The 21,138-nt window shown below is 39.3% G+C and overlaps 1 protein-coding gene across 3 annotated transcripts in view; it reads right to left on the reverse strand.

The window, feature by feature from the left end:
- The window catches only part of LOC125251131 (netrin-G1), a 77,210-nt gene that overhangs the window by 26,013 nt on the left and 30,059 nt on the right, over positions 1-21,138 (reverse strand). For all 3 annotated transcript variants that reach the window (XM_048164069.1, XM_048164070.1, XM_048164068.1), the window contains exon 3: positions 9,343-9,986. In XM_048164069.1, the coding sequence (XP_048020026.1) occupies positions 9,343-9,986 (644 nt within the window). The remainder of the gene's footprint in view (positions 1-9,342; positions 9,987-21,138) is intronic.

A 21,138-nucleotide genomic window follows, 5' to 3' on the forward strand; every position in this document is an offset into this window, starting at 1 on the left:
GTCACTGTCTGGAGCAGAAGGGGACGGTAATGCACCAATAAGCTGGATGCCAACCGCCGTAGAAGAAGAAGAAGCAGCGTCACTGTGCACTGTAAATTCAAATAGTATTCCTTACTATAAAAACACTAGTATGTTTACTTGATTTTAACCAAAATGTTGACTTTACTACAAATTTGTAGTTGTTGCTGAAATTTTATAACAAATAGTTCCCATAACTAATGTAATTTGAGTAAAATTATAAAAAATGTTCAAGACATGCCAAGACATCCCTCCACACAGTGCAGAATCACACAGACTGAGGATTCAACGTTATGTTTGCAGAGTGGATCTACTTCGGTGAAATAAAAGTAAAAGCTATTCTTGCTGTCTATTAATGGCTTGTTTACTCAGAAAACCCAAGTTAAGATCAATTAGTTTGATGTTGATTTTCCTAAAAAGTTTTTTTTTTTTTTTTTTTTTACTTACCATGATGGTGATTCATGTTCCCTTTGGTCGGGCTCTTGGAACTTTGTTAAAGATTTTATAATTCTTTCCATTTTGGTGCAGCCATGCATCAAGAGATCATTGTTTGTGGTTTCAAAGGAAGAGAAGTAATAAAAAGATGATTTTTAAGAGATGATCTGATTTCTAACTGAATGTTGTTTAGTTAGATGTTTAATTTTTGTATTCAGTAGTAATGTTTTAAAATGTTTGTGCTAACACTATGTTATCAACATCTTGTTGAACTTTTAATTGAGTATCTGTAACAGTAGCTTACAGCTGACCACTGAGCCACACACAGATCTCAACATTCAGCATGCAAACCACAACAATGGTGACAATAAAATTGTATTCAAAGTAAATTAAGTACTCTTTACAGTTCTTTTAGTTAGTAGTACTCTCGTGTAAGTGAACTATACTAACAAAGCTTTTGTCAGTACAACATACTATTCTTCTTTCACTTTACTTGAAGAAAATGTGGAAACCGATTGCACATAGTTTTTTAAGTCTACGTAGCATAAAATGGCAGATTAAAGCCATGTTGAGAATAATAGTATTTAAGATGTCTGCAGAACACAATATAACACTGTTAGTTAAATGGAATTTCTCGTGTAATCTTACTATTAAATCTTAAGTAAGATTAGTAAATATTCTAGAGTATGTTAACTAGAATTGACATTAAACTAACTTGATATTTATTACTTAATTTACTTGGGAAGAGTTAGATTTCTTTACTTTTAATAGATTATTAACTTAACTTCAGTTTTCCCTTTAAGTTTGCATTGCAAAAATAAGGCAATCGGTTTCCAAACTTTTTTTAAGTAAACTGAACTTGTTAGAATTTACAGTGTGGATTGAAAGCGGATATACACAGACCCGAAAGAGAAGACAATGCTGAATAAAGTCGTAGTTTTTGTTATTTTTGGACCAAAATGTATTTTAGATGCTTCAAAAACTTCTAACTAACCCACTGATGTCACATGGACTACTTTGGTGATGTTTTTATTACCTTTCTGGACATGGACAGACTACCGTATACTTAATTGGAGGGACAGAAAGCTCTCGGACTAAATCTAAAATATCTTAAACTGTGTTCCGAAGATGAACGGAGGTCTTACGGGTTTGGAACGACATGAGAGTGAGTCATTAATGACATAATTTTCATTTTTGAGTGAACTAACCCTTTAACTGCTCAGGACAAACAAGGGATTTATGAACAACTATCATAAAACATAAAAATACTCAATGATGTTATGCCTGATGTAAACTTCTGAACAGGGTCATTCTTAGAAATTCAGCTTTTTTTAATGTCTTGTGTACTATATGTAAACATCTGTTATGTGAAATATCTAATTCAAAACAGTACTAAACAAAAGAAATAACATGCAATTTTTATGATCCGCCTTATCATTTCAAAGCAGCTTTTCAGAAAATTGTGATGTTGATCTTTATGTCTTATAGCTGGTATTTAGCAGATTAGAGCTAGGTGATGATATTGTTTATATTTTGTATACTGAGTGTACTGTTTATATGCAGATAGTTGGACATAGTATGAACTACATTTATGCTGCTTTTGCATCCTTTTAGAAGACTGAAAACCCCTCATTCATTTCATAAACTGAAGAAAGTAAGCTTTGAAACAACATTATTCCTGGGGGAACTATCACTTTAATAAATAATGTGCTTGCATGCACAATTTTACATGATTATATTTAATTAATGTGTCCATGTACATTTACGTTTTGAAGGAAAAACTGGAGAACAACCAGATGAGTTCAAAATCTCATGCAAACATGCTTTTCTTGTGTTTTCAGGTTTTAATGGGCTTATTTTTCATTCTCAGGGTCTCGTTTAGAATAACACACTAAATCTTAGTTTTAAAAATGTTTGAAGGACATGACTGCAGTTTAATTCATTAGAATGTAAATGAAAAACAGCTAATTAATTTACAGCATAACATTACTATGGAGCTGTAGATCCTGTTTGTTCATGTATCATATTTCCCTCGTATACCTCTATCTTCTGAATGCTAGAGGGACTTCTGAGGCATTGCTTCAAAACTACTAACCCCTTCCAAGTGAATAACTACACAACCCTGGTCAAAAAACCTACTCTGTAATATTCTGCTCTGTGTCAGAATTTTTGGGATTAAATTGAATTGAAAACCCACAGGCAGGAGAAGATATTGGATGTATCTGTATTCACCTCTGATTTGCCTCAGGAACTAATAAATGGCAAAATATGGTGACTCCAAAGAAGCAGAAGCCTCAGATTGAACACTTATTTAATCGTAAACAAAGGTTGTTTGCTGAAACATATATCACTTTTCCTTTCTTACCACTACCTAAAGAAGTTCTTTTGCTTTACGTGAAAGAATCATTTTCGAAATAAGGCAAAAGGGATAACACTTTACCATAAGTTTTCTTTTGTTAACATTAGTTAATGCATTAGCTAACATTAACTAAAAATGAGCAATATAATTCTTACGGCATTTATTAACCTCTTAATAATAAAAATGTTCATGTTCACGCTAGTTCACAGTGCATCAAATACAACTTTCGATCTTAAAAATGTATTAGTAAATGTTGATATTAACATAGATTAATAAATGCTGTGCCAGTATGCAGAACCTGATTTTGAAGTACTCAAGTGAACAAAATATATAACACTGGCCTAGTGTTTTTTGGATATTTTACTGCAAAATTATTACATATTGCACCTTTAACTAATGTAGTTAACTAATGTTAAATAATGAAACCTTATTATAAAGTGTCACCCAAATGACTTACTCCTTGCATTGTTAAAAGAGAAGATCAAACAATTTTACTTTTTTTTTTTTATCACAGAATCGGTTTGCCAGTAAAATTTTAATTGATGCATCACATTTATGGTCTTATTGAGTGAAAACAGAAAGCAGTATTTTTGAAGTATGATGACTCAATTGTAGCTTAATGAACCCAAGACTTTCTGTAAGGATAATTTGGACTAGACTGTGGAAGACATAGTTCATAAGGAGACTATAGGTGGAGATCCTTCCCAGCATCAAGCACCGCACCCTCCATACCTCCCTTTTCTCACAGACTCTCAACACATCAAAGCCAAACAACAGCAGCCCCACATGCCTTCATTAAGACATAGAGCAGCCACTTATCTCCTCTTTTCTCTATTTTAAGTTTCAGAAGTCAACGTGAAAGGTGCTGACAAACTCATCTTATATCTACGTTTTTTTACACAAACATATTTTTAAGTGATTGCCTGCTCAAAGCTGACAATCAATCTGAACCACCTTTAAAAAAAAAAAAAAAAAAAAAAAAAAAAACATTTCTGGTGTGCAGAATTCTGTCATTGACAAAATACATTTTGTTAACGGATTTGGACATACATATTTGGAATGATACGATGATGAATAAATGGTAACAGAATATTCATGTTTGGGTGAAACATTAAAAATCGTCTCAGGTTACGTATGTAACCATGGTTCCCTGAGAACAGGGAACGAGACTCTGCGCTGACTGCGCTAGGGGAACGTCCTCCGTGACCCGTGCTCGAAATGCCAAAAATCACCACACTCCAATCCTATTGGCCGGCGACAGCCTATCACGTCAAACGGCGCGAACCATGACGTATAAAGGGAGCGCCTGGGGAAACAGCCGACATCTTTTTGTCTTTGAGCGACTGTAGCAGGCATCCCGCAGCATGGCATGAAAGCGCAGAGTCTCGTTCCCTGTTCTCAGGGAACCATGGTTACATACGTAACCTGAGACGTTCCCTTTCGAAAGGGAACTTCTACTCTGCACTGACTGCGCTAGGGGAACGATATACCCACGCCGCCATGCTAGAGGAGAATGCCAGTCCAAATGTCTGGACAAATATCCGGCAGTTCCAGGGAAAAACCGGGGGCAGAACTCCAAGGCTGTCAGTGACAGCATTCCCTACGGCCAACAGCCCAAGCTGAGCCTAAAAGAGGCCTTCCGCAAAAAGCCTACCAAGGCTGCTCGAGCATCTGGAACCAACACCCCGAGAGGGGGTGGTCCCTTTAAGGGAATGTGGCCAAGGAACCAAAGGAACCTCGGCCAGTCACTCGGGGGGAAAATCCATCCCGCTGCCACCAAGGAGGCCAAGCCAGATCCAGTGAAGCTAAATCTGGCCTGGCCAACCTTGTCTGATATACAGAATCTCCAAGCGCAAACTCCAAAGAGGAGAGCAGGAAAGAGCGACTGCGAAAGGCAGTAAGCAACTCAAACCCACACGCAGAGATGGGCATCCTGGAGAGCGGAACTCAGCTAAACGCTATGGACCCTCGTATGAGGGGAGTACAACCACTCATCCAAGGATCTACTCAACCGTTAACAAGGTGCTGAGGAGGCTGTGCGCTAAAGACCCCTGACCCAGGGGAGCACAAACCAGCCTGGGGGCCGGTCTAACGGAAGACTTCATAGAAGTCTACAACCAAACCAGCTTAGGGAGCTAAGCAGTTAACCCCGAAGGGAAGTACAAAGCTCAACCTAACAGACAGACCGTAAAGCGGGCACATAGTCATGGAGGCCGGGAAAAAAGGGCCTGCAACATAACCAGAGTTCACCAGAGAACTGAATGCAGACGGCGGTAGCCCAGGATGGCCTGTAGGGCCACACCCTATTGCATATCAAGGTGGAATAAAAAACAGGTGTAACCTGTGGCAGCACAAGCACGCTCACATAACACGCCTGCATAAACATATGAAGGGGAAATATGGGCAAAAAACGGCCAGCAACTTCCTCAGAAGGAGGCCAGAACTAGAAACTATACAACCGCAGAGGGATAGTCATAACAGGGGGATGTAAACAAACACACACCTAACCTAATTTTAGCCTAGCCGCTAGCTAAGGACTGTATGTAGACCAAGCTACACTCGGGCTACAAATTCCCAAACACACGGAGAAAGCAGCGCGAGTGACAGCATTAGGTGGCCGAAAAACCGGCCAACACATAACTGACAATAGCGAAAGCTAGTTCTAGCTATACACAGTATCAGCCGAGAAACTACACCAACGCTAAACAACAAAGCGGCCATAAAGAGCCTGCCTGTAACAGTCAGCCTAACATACAGTTATTTGCCCAAATAACCCCTTAAAAACCTGAACAGATGACAACTATATGCACGGGAAGCTATACAGGAAAAGCAAGGTCTATATTGAGAATGAAAAATGGACCTGGCTTACCTCCTGCGGCTCGTAGAACGCAGATTCCTCCCCGATTCGTCACACGGAGGGGAAAATCCAAAGTCCCATAAGCCCAAAAGCACTTTCACTATCAAGCCAGACGGCGGGCCGTCAGGAATATATTCATCATAGGCCCGCAACATCAGCCCGACTGTAAAGCCCGCAGCATATAGATGTCACAAACGCTACCGGGAGGCGAAGGAAGAGCGAGGGCGAGAAAAAGCCCTCGCGAGAGAGGGGATCGATTACCGGCGCTGCTGGCGCCGCTCCTCGATCACCTCCCTCAGGTCTTGCTTCTTCCTTCTAGCGTCTCGCCGTCTCTGCGACTTACTCCAAGGAGGAGGAGGCGCACGAGCGGCGACACTTTCCCTCTGGGCCTGCCTCTGAGCCTCGGCTCGAGACGGCCCGGGATCTCCCGGCTGTCTGGGCCCAGAGCTGGATCTGAGCGGGATGCAAGATCTAGCACGTCTTCGCCTCCCTGATCAAGATCCGTAAGCAGATCAGCCTGGTACGCCAGAAGCACCGTCATAGTGTGCAACGCCGCACCAGGCTGACCTGCAGCGGCGTAAGCCCTGCCATTCAAATGTGACGTCACCTTCAACGCTTTGGATGGCAGGGCCCTCGCCGGAGTTGCCGGGCCATGGGTAGAGAGAAAACGATCGTCTAACCTGCTGCGAGCGGGTTCCCTCCTCACGCGCTCCCAGGGCAGCTACAGTCTGCTCGAGGCGCGTTCCATAACCTCCAGCAACTCCGAAAGACGGCGCGCAGGGAGGCAGAGCGGGAGCCGCGGGCTCGCCCGCTTCTCCCACCACGGCCATCTTCTGCTCTCCGGGGCTTTGGACCAAGAGAGCACTCGCTCCTGGGTCCGAGGATGTTAAAGATAAAACATCGTCGTCATCCGCCAGAAGCGCGTCCTCGTCAGTTGCTTCAGCTTGAGAAAGATTGACACCCCTCTCAAATTCTTCAGCGAGTTCCACCTGCGAGCCCCATGATTTCAATCGCCGCTGAGCCTCAGCACGAGCGGGGCCGGAACCACCAGGCAGTGGTGGTGGCACTTCTCCCCTCGAGAAGAGGGCCAAACGAGAACGGAGCGTTTTCATAGAAAAACGCTCACAGTTAGCACAGGCAGCACCCTTGAGTACTGACCGTGTGTGCTCCTCGCCCAGACAGAAAACGCACAAGTTGTGTGTGTCCTCCGGTGTCAGAAAACCTGGGACAAGGATCAGCACACTTCCTGAACGATTTAGCAGACATATTTTCTTTTGGCAGAGTGAAAAAGGCACGAGCAAAAGCAGTCGCGAAAAGACAAAAGGATGTCGGCTGTTTCCCCAGGCGCTCCCTTTATACATCACGGTTCACGCCGTTTGACGTGATAGGCTGTCGTCGGCCAATAGGATTGGAGTGTGGTGATTTTTGGCATTTCGAGCACGGGTCACGGAGGACGTTCCCCTAGCGCAGTCAGCGCAGAGTAGAAGTTCCCTTTCGAAAGGGAACTAATCTAGAATTCCAAAATAAGTTCTAGGATGGATATATATATAAATAATAACATTGTATTGTTTACATTACAGTAAGCTGTCTGCATTAGGTAAAACAATTTACCAAATGTCAAACATTTTCTTGTTTTGTTAATTTATGCCTCAGTGGACCATGTGCATGATTTCCCAAGTCTAACTTAAGATTTGTCGGCTCATTCAACTCAATAAGCAGACAATTCCTGACACAAGAGGAGTATTACTATGGCGTGCATGTATATGACTTTCTTTGAACTATAAAATGAGTTTGAAATATTATGCAATGGGTCTTCAAATGAAAATGTATCAGTCTAGTGTTCTCTAAACTCTAAAGGTCTGCTTTATGAAGGATCAAAAACCATGCACCACCATCTACATAAAATACCCTCAGTAATCATTACAGATGCAAAGTCATATTAATGTCGCCCAACAGGCACACTTGCGTGGTGATGTGTCCCCAGTGGTTATTATTTAATCAGCAGTAAATGGTCTTAATTAGTAGATTAGTCTCTTTCCAATTAGCTCACTCTATAATTGCCCTAATCTACCACTGCAGTCCTTTGAATCCTAATTTAGAGCTGTGCATTTAGATTCACAAGGGACCTATCAAATGCGTCATTATGAACCAAGTTATTCTCACATAAACCAACTGCTTATGAGCCATTCCGGCCCAATTTGGAGAGCAGCTGCTGTGTTTTTGTTTCTATTGTGCTGTCATTTGACTTGTGAAGACATTATGAAGTCAAGCTACACTTTTTGCTTTTTTATGCAAGCTGAATAAGTCCTTTGAGGTCCATTTTATTCTTTATTGCCCATTGCGATGTCCCTCATCCAGCTTGACTTCTAATTTTAGAGTAGAATGAGAGTGGTCAGTCATTATGCTTATTCTGTCATTTGACACAATGTGGAGCCCTGCAAAAGAGCCATGGCTACATGCATAAAATCTGGCATAATTCATCCTGAAAGTGTGCTTACAAAGATTCATAAAACCAAGGTTTTTTTTGCATTGTCATTATGTAGTTCATTTCTTGGCCACTGGAGGCAACAAATCATGTTTGCGTGTAGGAATTCTGTAAATGATTTTCTGCTGTTTGTCTTTATTGTGTTTCTTTTTTGTGTTGAGTTTCCGCATTTGCGTCTTTATTCTGCAAATGAGTTTACGCTGTAGTTTATGCAACCCATGATCAATGGAAAAACGTGCCTGTACTGACATATCTATGAAAAAATATTATGTTGCTTCTTGCATAGTTTTTTAACACTTGCGTTGAAATGTCCTGTGATTGGTGCTAAAAGCACTTTCACTTTTATCCGAAATAGATGAATGGCAACATTTTATTATGTTGAGTGCTGTACATATTGTGGCAGTTTGGAAATGAAATATCCATTGAATGAAATGGCTCTAAAAGGTTATTGCTCTATACACTAAAAAAACTCCTACACTAAACCCAACCCTAAACCTAGAACTGATAGTGTTAATAAAAGCAAACATGAGATAAAAGCACATTTTAGCTTGCTTCTACAAGTCTTTGAGCTTTTTTTTATCATGATTAATGTTTCACTGGAGTCATACCCGAGTTCTCTGCATCGCAAGTACAATGCTATCAGGTGAGCTACCAAACAAGTTTACTACGTCAAAAAAGTCATATATAGCTGGAGCTGGTAATGTGATTCAAATATCAAAATGTATTTGTTTACGAATCATGCATCATGTAAAATCATGCAAATCATGTAAAAGTGTTTCAAAGTCATTATATAGTATTGTGCATGCTGTGCAAAAAAGAGGGAGTCTTTATTACTTCATAATCTGTCCCTGTAATCATAATTTGTGTGAAAAAGAATAAAAGTTGTGTTATATGCCACTAGTGTTTGGAATTTAGCAAAAATGTTTTTTGGGTTTTGCAAAAAGAGACAAGTTTTGAGCCTAGATTGAGTTTGTCTTCTTACCAAATAAAAAATTAGTTCACCTCAATCATGCATAAAAGTTTTAAATGCAAATTTTATTTGCATTTTATTTATGTGCTGATGTTTCCATGTAGTATTTTTTAATAATAATTAATTTATTTTATTATTAAGATTTTTAGTTTTAAGAAACCCAATGATAGGCATGTTCTGTTAAATTAAGATTCAGCCTCAAAGAAGCATCAACTTACCTGCCCTGCACTTTGATGTCCGAGATGGCGTAGAAGTATCTAGAGAGGTTGTTCTCATCCACCATTGTGGCTCCGGTGGCAGGCCGTAGAAGTCTGATGCGAAGGTCAGTGAGGGTGAAGAAATCCCTTAGGTTCTTGGTGGTGTCCAGCTGCCCATACAGAGAAGCCATGTTGTGCAGTCTCGGGCCAGCAAGAAGGGCGAAGCGGTCTTTGATCTCAAAGCGTACAGTTTTGTCGTACTTCCACACATAGCCCGTTGAATAGACTTCAGTGCAGATGATTTCTAGCATACCGCTTTGGGTCAGCTGATGTACTGCTTTTGGCTCCATAGTAAAGGCATCCAAACAGTCAGCCGCGTAAAACTGATACGGCTGCCACGTACGACCGTAATCCAGTGACTTCTCCAAGACTAATTGCTCAGGTCGGCCTGACTCGAAGGTAAGGACAATGTCATCTGTGAGTTCTATTGTTTTGTTCCAGGACAGTGTGATGTTGACCTGAAGGGGCTTCGGATATTTCTTCCAGGAGGTCGACTGCCAGAATGTAGTGGGATTTCGTCCTTCAGAGTCAAACATGAGCTCGGGCGGGTGGGCCAGCTCTTCGGTTTCAGCGTCGCATTCGTTATTACACATATATGGGTTTTCCTGAAACACACAGACCGGATTTGTTAATTATGCAGTACGCTAATAACAGGTTTCCAGGTAGACACTGGCAGTCATTTGATGTGAACGGAGGGAACCACTGAGATGGTTGATTCTCCATAATCAATCACGGTGTTAATGAACATATTATTTGGTGAAAACACTTCAGTCTCCATTAATGCAATAAGTTGGATGTTTTCCTGAGGTGACTGCTGAGTATGGTGCTCACAATGGCCATTGCGTGCATTCAGAGTGGTGTGTCTCACGAGAGCTGCTCAACGGTTACCCGCTCGCTCGCTACCACCCAAATTGCTAATGTAATTGATATTCTTGCTTGTTGGCCAGTTGGAATGGGAGTGGAATTCCGATGAGTGAAGTTGAAGGTACACACAGAGCTCCATGCATTTTTCATGTGCCTGTGTCTGCCCTGCACCGCTGAGCCGCTCTGTTTCAGATCAACTTTTTCATTAACATTCAGCACACCTCTGAGCCATAGCACAAATGACAATCAGCCATGAACTTTGAGGAGACGGCCATTAATTTCCGTCTTGTATACATGTTTGATCGGCTGCAATTGTCATAAATCTTGTTTTGTTTCAGGCACAAACAGCGGCGGAATGCAATTACAAAAGATGCATAACATCTAAAGGCTCTTGGGACAAAATATTCAGCTTTGTTTGTGGAATAATTTTATCCCCATCACTGCTGTCAGTGGAAGAACTGACAGATTGTGATGCTTCCTCACATCAAATTAATTATCTACTCTGCGTTGTTGGATCAAAATGTGTTTCCCTTGTTTGTTTTGTCCAGGAATGTTCACAGGGAGATTGGATCTTAGATGCTGTGCCGAGCAAAGACTGTTTCACTTGGGCACAAGTATTTAGCGAGGCAGCAGGATCACATCTACTTTCAACAAAAAAATAATTTCCTGGTATTTATGTCATTCCAAACCCATATACTGGTTTCCATGAAACACAAAAATATACATTTCTGAAGAATCCTTACACAATTCTTGTCATACAAGGAAAGATTGTAGCAACCAGGGGCTTTCAAGCTACAAAAATGACATTAAAAGCACAATGACAGTAGTTTATTCAATGTATATGTCATATTCATCTTACTTCTAGTATAAATGTTCACCATTCTGAATTGATTTTTAAATTTTGATTCCAGAAATTGAAATGTGGTAGCAAACAGGATGCAGAATTGCAATTTAAAGCAGCCTGCTATGCTGCTTGATGTTGCAAACTGGTATTCGTTATCATATTAGTTCAATGTATTATTGTAATCATAAACAAACTGGTTTTACTGTTTACTGCACTTTGATATTCTTCTAGTTATTTACCTTTAACAAAAAACGAATCGGAAGTCTCGCACATTCACACAAAATACCTAACTTTCAAGTTGAAAAATAAGGTGGACAGAAATGTATATGTTGTTTTTATATAATTCTTTATATTAAAAGTGCAGTGTGTAAATTTCAGTGGCATCTAGCGGTGAGGTTGCAAACTGCACATAGAGAAGCTGCGGTGGCCGTCTGGCTGACAGAAGACAAAGATGTTGTCGTCTGAGACAGCAGAGAGTAGCCAGTCAAGCAATGAGGCTTCTTCTTACTTCTAACAAAGAACGGTCTCTGCTCTTAATAAACCAGACGGCTACTACTATTTCTTCTTTGTTTGTATTCAACGTTGTGACGATGCAAGCTGCCTCTAAAAACATGAACGATTTAGAAGAACAACAACATACTGTAGTGACGAAACGCAGTTTGTCCATTTAGGGCTACTGTAGAAACATGCTGGCTACTTATCGTGTAAGGGGACCCACAATGTAGATAGAAATGGCTCATTCTAAGTTAATAAAAACATAACGGTTCATTATGTAAGGTCTGTATAAACCACTGAAAATATAGTTATGTATATTATATTGCATTTCTGTCAATAGATCCTCCTAAATTTTATACATTGCACCTTTAAATCAATTAATGCACAAAGTTAAAACACTTAATTTCCCAGAATGCCATTACCGGTTGAATTTCTCTAAATTGTTATTCAGTAAATTTAATTTTTTAATCCAGTTAAATTTCAAATGAACTTCCAGTGGGGTGTGGTCAATTCAGTTCAAATTAACATGTGAAATCTAAAGGGAGTCAGTTCTTAAATTCAGAATTTTACACAACCATGGGCCAGATTTACTAACAGCTTGAACCAGTGCAAACCCTCTTTTGGCATAAAAAAAAAAAAAAACCTACAGTCAGGATTTACTAAAGACACACAGTGAAGAATTAGCGCTGAAAAGATGTGGACAGAGTTATTTTTTGTGGCTGACCTTATTGCATATGCATTTGTAGGAGTTTCCCTTTCAGACGCAAAATTTATGGGAGGAGAGTATTTAAATGAATCATGCAAGGTGATTTACTATTAAGGTTTAAGATCAATTTACTGGTATTTGCACCATTATTTAACACCATATGCTTAAACCAGACGCTAATTTGCGCTATTCTTGGAAGATTGTGCTGGTCATAATGGAAATGATCCGGCTGTGTCTGAGTTTTTTAATTTGCTCGTCGTCAGTAGATCCTGCACAGAACTTTTCACTCCCATCGACGCTTTTATGGAATTGCACTCTCACGCTTATTTGCCCTGTTTAGTAAATCCTAGCCCCATGTCTTCTATATGAGGAACAAGATGTAAGTTGTCATTAACTTATATTTAATTTTTATCTTCAAGAAGATTATAGCACACAAGCCCTATACTTTTTCTTTCTTTCTTTCTTTCTTTCTTTCTTTCTTTCTTTCTTGTAGCTCAGCAGTTCTTGGCTGCTGTAAACAGTCATTTGGCAAGAGCAATGTAATGATTCTTCAAAAACATCTAATTTTGTGTCCCACAGAAAATACATATGGGTTTAAGAACAACATGAGAGAGATGAGGGTCATTTTTAGCTAAAATCTTCTTTTAAGTCTTCAGGTTACTGAATCACTGGGTTTACCGAGATTTACCACCTGTGCACATATATCATTGATTTCTTCCTCCACCACATTACAACACTTACATACCCTGATATAAATAATACTGAGTGGCTTAATGTGACAAAGAAGGCCAGACCTTCCACTGGATTCTCCTGCAGTGGCTCCCTGACCAAAAGCTGCTGCCTTATTTCAATCAATACATGCTCTCCTCTTAACACTTGAGGATAGAATGACCAGTGTTGAAGGTGGCCACTGAAAAATCAATGTAGATCATATCCTATTCCACGTATGGTCTCTGTTAGAGGAGGAAAGACAGTGCAGCGGTGCTCATTAGAATAGCTGACATCTCCATCAGCAGCACTGGACCACAGCAGTAATTTCCAAAGCTGCTCTCTATTAATCCCTGTTGATTAGAGTACTGCCATAGAAGTGTGCATCACAGACACTTCAACATAAAGGTCACGTTAGACCAGCCGCTAATGAGGTCCTGCCTCATAAAGCCAAAGGGGCAATCCAATATTGTGTCTCGGATAGCGGTCCAATGGTTTGAACTAGGGATGTTAGGGCATTCATCATACGATCGTGTGTTAATTGAGAATTTGTGAGCTCCAATGAAAGCATTCAATGTTATTACCCCAGCTGACCCAAAGCAGAAAAACAGGTTGTACATTTCAAACTTAAAATGAATTATGGTACAGAAATGGAAGCTCTATATATCACATATTTATATAAAGGCCAATTCACACCGCACCGACAAACGCCAACAAACACCAACAAACGCCGACGAACAAGTTGGCCGTTGGATTTAGAATTCTATGAGAAAATGTTCACACAGTGTCATGTTCACACCGCACCAACAAACACCAACAAACGAGTGACGTCTGACTGGGAAAATTCCACAACTACATACGTGTAACCATGACAATGTTGTCAGGCAAGTTTATTACATTAATAATATAGCATCATATATATTTTCATTGTATTAAAGTATTGAGGCAAAACAAAAATACTAACCTGAAATCCGAAGCGCTGTAGCCATCGATCTGATCGTAACCTATTGCGGTGCGGTTGGTTTTTATTATTGTTTTATGCAGTTATTGTCTCCGACCCTTTTTATTAACGAGACCCATAAGCATATAAAACCATGTAGCTAAACAAGCCAAAACGAATTATTAAAAAACGAAACTGAAGGTAAACCTGCGTTGCTCTCATGGTGGTTATAACGTCGTTACCTCTATCTTTCGGTGAAGTGGAGCAGCTGCTCTTGATGAATGGCACGGATGCACTATGGACTATTGTACCTTTTGTATATTTTTATTTTTAACTGTATTTTATTTTTTATAACGAACAAGCTGCGATGTCACGTTTCCAGTACTTTGTTGTGTGTGCGTGAGGCGCGATCAAAAAGCTGTCTTTGCAGGGGACTTGCCTCATCGTCATGGCAACCGTTCGTAGCCAGGTCAGATTAAGTCAGAGTTTGTTGGAAAACTGTTCACACCGCGCAGACATTCCACGACCCGACAAACGCCGATTAAACATGTTCAGTCGGGTGAAAACCGACTCCGACCAACGCCAACAGACGCCAACAGACGCCAACAGGGTTATCACACCGATCCAACAAACTCCAACAGACGAGTTTGTTGGCGTTTGTTGGCTGTTGTCGGTGCGGTGTGAATTGGCCTTAATACAATAATTTGACCACAGACACAAGCCTTCAATTAAGTATATGAATTATTGTACTAATGAGATTTTATTGATTTTTGTAATTCTGGTAATAAGCCAATTCTTGTCTGGCTAGAAAAAAAAAACAAAAAAACAATAGCAGATGTGATAGACATGAGGATTGTCAGACTGACGGGCCAAGCCCTGTTGATGCAATGCAGGACAGAGTATGTTGATGAGGAACATAAATTCATTGCCCAATGACAGCAGGGCCTGATGAATAGGTCCAAGCTGCCCCACAAATCAGATGATGTAACAAATGTTTGAAAATCAGACCCCAGGTCACAGACTGAAGCCTCTGAATTCTCCATTCCATCTATGGACAGAATCACCACCTGCGACCAGGTTTTTAAAGAACAACTTGATTCCTGTGTTATAATGCACTGAAAACCATGTATGCAAAATCAGTGTTTCATGGTTTAGACTCTGATCAAGGGAATGCCTGAGGAAGTCTGGCTTCAGTGTCATGTCTGATTAATCATCTTTATTAAGCTCTCTTTTCTTCTGCCTAGACAAAGACAGAATATGCTCCTCATGGAATTTACGAAGGAAGAGTGTCAATATTTCACTTACAATTCAGTTTCTTTTAACATGAAAATCTTTGGCATGTATAGATATAATGCATTAAAATGATTTGATATTGTGGTTATGAGTTAAGAAGATCTCTAATACCCAGAGAAAGTTCATCTTAATAGCAGGTGCACGGCTACAGTGTTGTATGGCTATAAATATTAGATTAAAAGCTTAAACAAAATGAAAATTAGAAATGTTGCCTTGTCAACTAACTGAAATAAAAATAAATTGTGGCTTAATAGAAATATTAAAAGTAGTTATACTACACATATATTTTGGTCACAAAAATAATTTAATAATAAAGTACCCCTTTTATGCTTTTTTGAATATTACCTTTCATGCAGTTTGTAATATAGCTGTTTGTGAATGTAAAAGGTCTGCAAAGTTTTAAATATCAAAGTGCAGTTATTGTCTCCTAAAAGAAAAATTGATTCTGAACTGCAGAAACGAATCGTCAGCAATTCCAGTCTTACTGTCACATGCCTATACGTAACAATGTAACAAATTTGAATAATGCCAGCCTATGTTCTCTATTGGCCTATGGTTTTCATTAATGTCTACTTTGACCTGCCCTCAAACACTGTAGTTTTAGGTGAGGCCTGGAAGAGTTTAGTTTGTCTTGTGAAATGTCAAAAAGATGCTGTTTTCAGTGCTATGAATCCCCTTTTTGCATGCAATTCAAAAGGATGAGGACGCTGGGATTGATACGGAAAAACGACGCCATCATTCGTATAATTGTGTATCAAGTGCTGAGGAAGCCTCCAGAGCTGAAATTCAGATATGTGTAACATTTAGTCCCAAGGAAGATAAAAAAGGTTCCAAAAAAGGTTCAAATAACAAAAAGTATTTATTCTACAAAACAAACCAAGGTAATCCACAGAAGAGAGGCAACGTCACAGGATGTAGACACGATAACACAAACAATACTGGACAATAAACTGAAAACAAAGAGGAGATTATACAACCCGATCTCACGGCAATATGTATTTTACGATGTGGCTAATTCATATGAATTCGTACGAGTGAGGTATTTCATACGTTTTTTTGCTAAATGTATTTTACGAGTAGCCAAATTCGCCTCTAAACCTACCCGTCACTGGGGTTTAGACAAATCATATGAATTCGTACGAGTTATGTCGTACGAATTCGTATGAATTAGCCACCTCGTAAAATTGGTCGTGAGATAGCGTTGGATTATGTATACAAAGATAACAAGCTCAAGTGCGATCAGATTTGCTGAGTGAATGAGTGTCCATAAAATGGATCAAAGGAACACAGGAAAAAGGTAACTGAAGAAAAACAAACTAATAGTCCATGAAAATGAAACTAAACACAAACAGAACGTGACAATATGGTAATGGACGTTTCGTTTCCCACACGCACTGTAAGCAGTAGACCAATCACAACAGACTGGGCCATCTGACCATTCAGACCAGAGTAGTCTTGTAGAAAGGAAGAGTATAGAAGGACTGAATCTTCGAAGACTCGTTTTCAGACTCTTGGAGAAATTAGATGATGTGCATTGTATATTATGAGAAAATCAAAGTGTTTTATGACCCTGGATGCATGTAATCCTTCTGTAGGAGACCTCCAAAACAAAATTAGGAACCTTTAAAATAGCATAATATAGGGGCAGTCAATGGGGAAAGGTTTTAAAACCAGATGGTGAACTTCTGGTTTCTACCAGCAGGGGGTAATGGCTTCATGCTAACTAGCCAAACCTTGACCCTTTTGTTATGACCCCACTCAAACTGCTTCTCCAGGTCACCCCACTTTCTGACAGCAATGATTTCTGCTTTATCTGCTCTCTAGAAAGGGCCTTTCCCACTGCACTATGAGAAGGATTCAATTACAACAAGGGTCTTCACAAGCAACTATATGAGATTGAGTCCCCAATCTCTCCCAGAGGAACAAAATTGCTATGGCTTATATTGATGAAGGGTTATGGGTTAGCCCAGAATCACAAGGATACATCACATCCTGCCTTACACAGACCTAAAGCAAGGTTTTGATGGCCGAAACTAATGCAGACTCTGTCAAGGTATGGCAATCTTAGCTATGTCTATGGTGATGTTGAGCCATGCTGGCTGGAGGGGCCTGATAATGGAGAGGGCTGAGAGGAGGGACAGTGAGAGATTGTAGGTGCTGGCGATTTGACAGAAACTCAATAGCACTTTAATGGTCCATAGTCATTGAGGTGCTTTACTGCAGTGCAGGACTTACCCCACTGACCATGGGAGAAATGAAGCAAAGCGGTGGCGAACTCTGAAGCCAGCGAGACCTGCACACGCTGCAGAATAAGATCTGTGGCGTAGGCCTGACAGATTGCCAATAGGATATGTGGAAATCACTTCATTGGCCGTAAAATGAAAACATTATGATAAGATCCTGGGCCAAGTAAATCCCCACAGGATCTCGGAGTGTTAAATATCTGTGGCATTAGGTCACAGGAAATACAGATCTGATCAGATGCGGGAAAAAAAATGATGGATTTGAACAGTTGTGCTGCCATTAAATACTCTACTGTTCAAAAGTTTGGTTCACCAAAGAATCCTGAAAAAAAAAAAAAAACTATTACAACCATTACAAAACTATTAAATTAAACTATTGATGATAATAATAAAAAATGTTTCTTGCGCACCAAATCAGCATATTAAAATGATATCTGAAGGATCGTGTGACACTGAAGACTGGAGTAATGATGCTGAAAATTCAGCTTTGCCATCACAGGAATAAATAACATTTTAAAAACCAAGAAGAAGAAAAAGAAAAACATTTTAAATATGAATAATGCAAAATCCAACACATATCACGCATACCTAATTTCTGGTTGGTAATATTCTATTATTAATGTATAGGTTCTATTTCTGCAGTGTTGTGCAATGTAGCCCCGCCCACACCAAAATCTCATCCTCATGTATATTAATCATCTAACATCCACGAGGAGAGACTGATTTTGGAAGCTATCAGAAACATCTGATATTACATAACAAATCCCTCATTTTCCACAAGGAAAACCATAACAAAGGATGCTGTCTGGAGAAGCAATCCAAGGCCATAACATTAGGTTGGTATGTGTTTTATGCTGTGCAGAGTGTTTCAAGTTTGACAAACACTGGTCTGATTGGCTGTGATTTCTGATTTTGTTTGTGTTGTGTTGCGGAGCATTTTCTTTAGTGTGGGCTGATAAATTGCTTGTCTCGTCTGGTTAGGACATGGTGTTGTTTTAATGATTTGACAGGAGTGGTGGAAGCAGTGGTTGCATCTAAGCAGAAGTGTACACATTGTTGTCTTTCCTCCATGCCATGCAGCGTGCCCTTTAGTATAAAGACTTTGAGAAAGCAGGGACTCTGAAAACAGCAGAAGGATCCTGAGCTTTGAAGTGAACTGAAAATCAAGTGCAACATGTTGTTAAGCTTCAGACTAATTGGGATTCACAGAGCATACAGAGACCAGGAGAACTTTACATTAATTAACAACTGGCCTCATTATCTATCCCATGGGGCTTCGTCCGGCTGGGGTAAACTTATCACCACTTCATTATCCAGAGGGGGTGGAAGAGGCCGGATGCACCAAGCTGTCAGAATTCAATCAACAGTTTTTCCCACCACTTCAATGTACTAGTCGTCTGTCTCTCATGTTTAACAGTACATGGAGTTGGGTTGGGTTGAGATGACTTGTTTCCTGATGTGACTGAATTTTCTCCTTCTTGGCATTCAACAACAACAAAAAAACTACATTATAAATTAATATTTACATTTATTTTTTTATTTAATGTAAATTTATGCATTTGGTACTTTTTTTTCAAAGCTAATTACACTGCATTCAAGGTACACGTTTTATCATTACATGCTTTCCCTGAAGTACTAAATTAATCTTCATGAACGGATGATGTTAGATTAAATAATGCTTGTCTGTGTCAGTCTGGATCTGCATTTTTATATTTGCTGTTACTAAATGTTCAAGGACCGTATTGCATTAACTCATTGAACAAGCAGCACAAATCTATTTTTTCCAGTCTAAATGTTTTTTAAAAAAATGTATTAATTGTTTGAAGGCAAGTTGTTGATTTACATTTAAATACAGATAAATGTTATGTACACATACTGTTTCTTAGTAATACCCTATAATTAAATAGTTTTTATCAGCTCATTTAAAATATGTAAAGTGAGGCACGCCTAAAGTAAGCAAATCCAGCCACATGTAAACATTCATTTTTTTATGACATGACCAATAAGGTGTAATTAATTAAATTCCTTTTTTTTTTTTTAAGTGTACAGAGGAGAATAATAATAAAATATTTATTCTAATGAGTGAATAACTTCACATACATAGGACTCCTTGTAGTTGAACAAACTCAGGGTTATGGGATTAGTTTTGAGTTGACAAAACCAAACCAATACAATCAGACTGTTGGTACCATGATGCTGATCATTAACTTTATCTGGCTTTGATCCTGAGATAATGGAGCATGTAAACATGAAAGTGTGACCTCAGTAGCGAACAGCCAATCACATGCCTTGAAACAAAGAGAAACTGCGATTCACTTCTCACGAGAGTCACCGTGATTCAATTGTCTCTTCTGCCGAAGATTATAAGACATTGAAGAATATGAAGTATAAATGCAAGTACATAGCAAGAAAACATCTGGCTATATCAGTGCAAGTGAATTCCAAATCCAGAATCTTATATATTATGAAAATAATCCTGCTTATCATAATTATAACTAAAAGATCAAATTATGAGATACTAATTGACTTTTCTGTCAAAAATTACTTTTTATTTCATAATTTTGAGTTTTTATTTCATAATTATGACCTTGTATCTCACAATTTTAACATTTTATTCTAGTTATTATTTACCAGAGTGTTTTTTTTTTTTAATCTTATGTGGCAGAATAAGCTTCCTCAGGCTTAGAATTGTGAAAAATGCAAGTAATTGATGGATATTATGCCTCATCAGCGCTGTCATGAATCTATTAAGGTGTCCTTGAGGTTCATGTGTGGCACATGGCAGGACTGCCACCAAGCCAGTAACCTCTGGGCCCGTCATCTCAATTGTTCACCCATACCACAAGATAGCTGTTATGTTTGCACTCCTTGAACTTTCACATCCGCCCTCCCTGACACTTTGCTCCCCCTTTGCCTCTTTGTTATTTTATTGTATAACGTTAATGCGGCTCCAAATCATATCAGCTACCGCCTCTCTGTTGCTTGGCGCGATACAGAGGTAGTTTCTGTTAAACAAGTGACCCTCGCTAATAATTTAAATATGTCACACTTATGAAGAGAATTATACAAAAGACTCTGATTAACCATCTGACTATTCATGTATTCTTGATTGCCAGTTTAATGCAGGGTTAGTCATAGAAATTTTATAGCATGATTAATGAGCTGTTACTCAGAAATCAACTCAGTTCTAGTGGAGAAACTGAAGATGGGTTTAAGCAGTGTGACTCATTCTGATTAATATTATGTCACACCACACTGATGTTGAAGATCCCATCAGATCCTCTTCCCATAATCTTTTTGACTCCAGATCTCAAGGTTTGGCTGGCTAGCATGCCCTGTCAGCCTCGGTCAGCCCTGCTGGTGTAGATTCTGTAACCATCTGCTTCTTTTTAGCATCTTTCTCTATTCACGGTTGGCCATTTAAAATTAGCTGTTTATTCTAGCTTTTTTTTGTTTTATTTTGGCAAGAAACATCCATCCATTTTCCAAACTGCTTATCCTATATAGGATCGAAGGTGCAAGAAACATATATACTATTTATAGTACTGTGTTTCCCAAAGTGTGGGGCCTGCTCCTTAAATTTTTGTGGTTTATGTTTCTAATTGGTCTGAATGTCCTTAATGAGCGATTGCACTGTACAATTTTGCTGCTTATTGTATATGTG

This window comes from Megalobrama amblycephala, linkage group LG17, assembly GCF_018812025.1.
Source record: "Megalobrama amblycephala isolate DHTTF-2021 linkage group LG17, ASM1881202v1, whole genome shotgun sequence".
Classification (NCBI taxonomy): Eukaryota; Metazoa; Chordata; class Actinopteri; order Cypriniformes; family Xenocyprididae; genus Megalobrama; species Megalobrama amblycephala.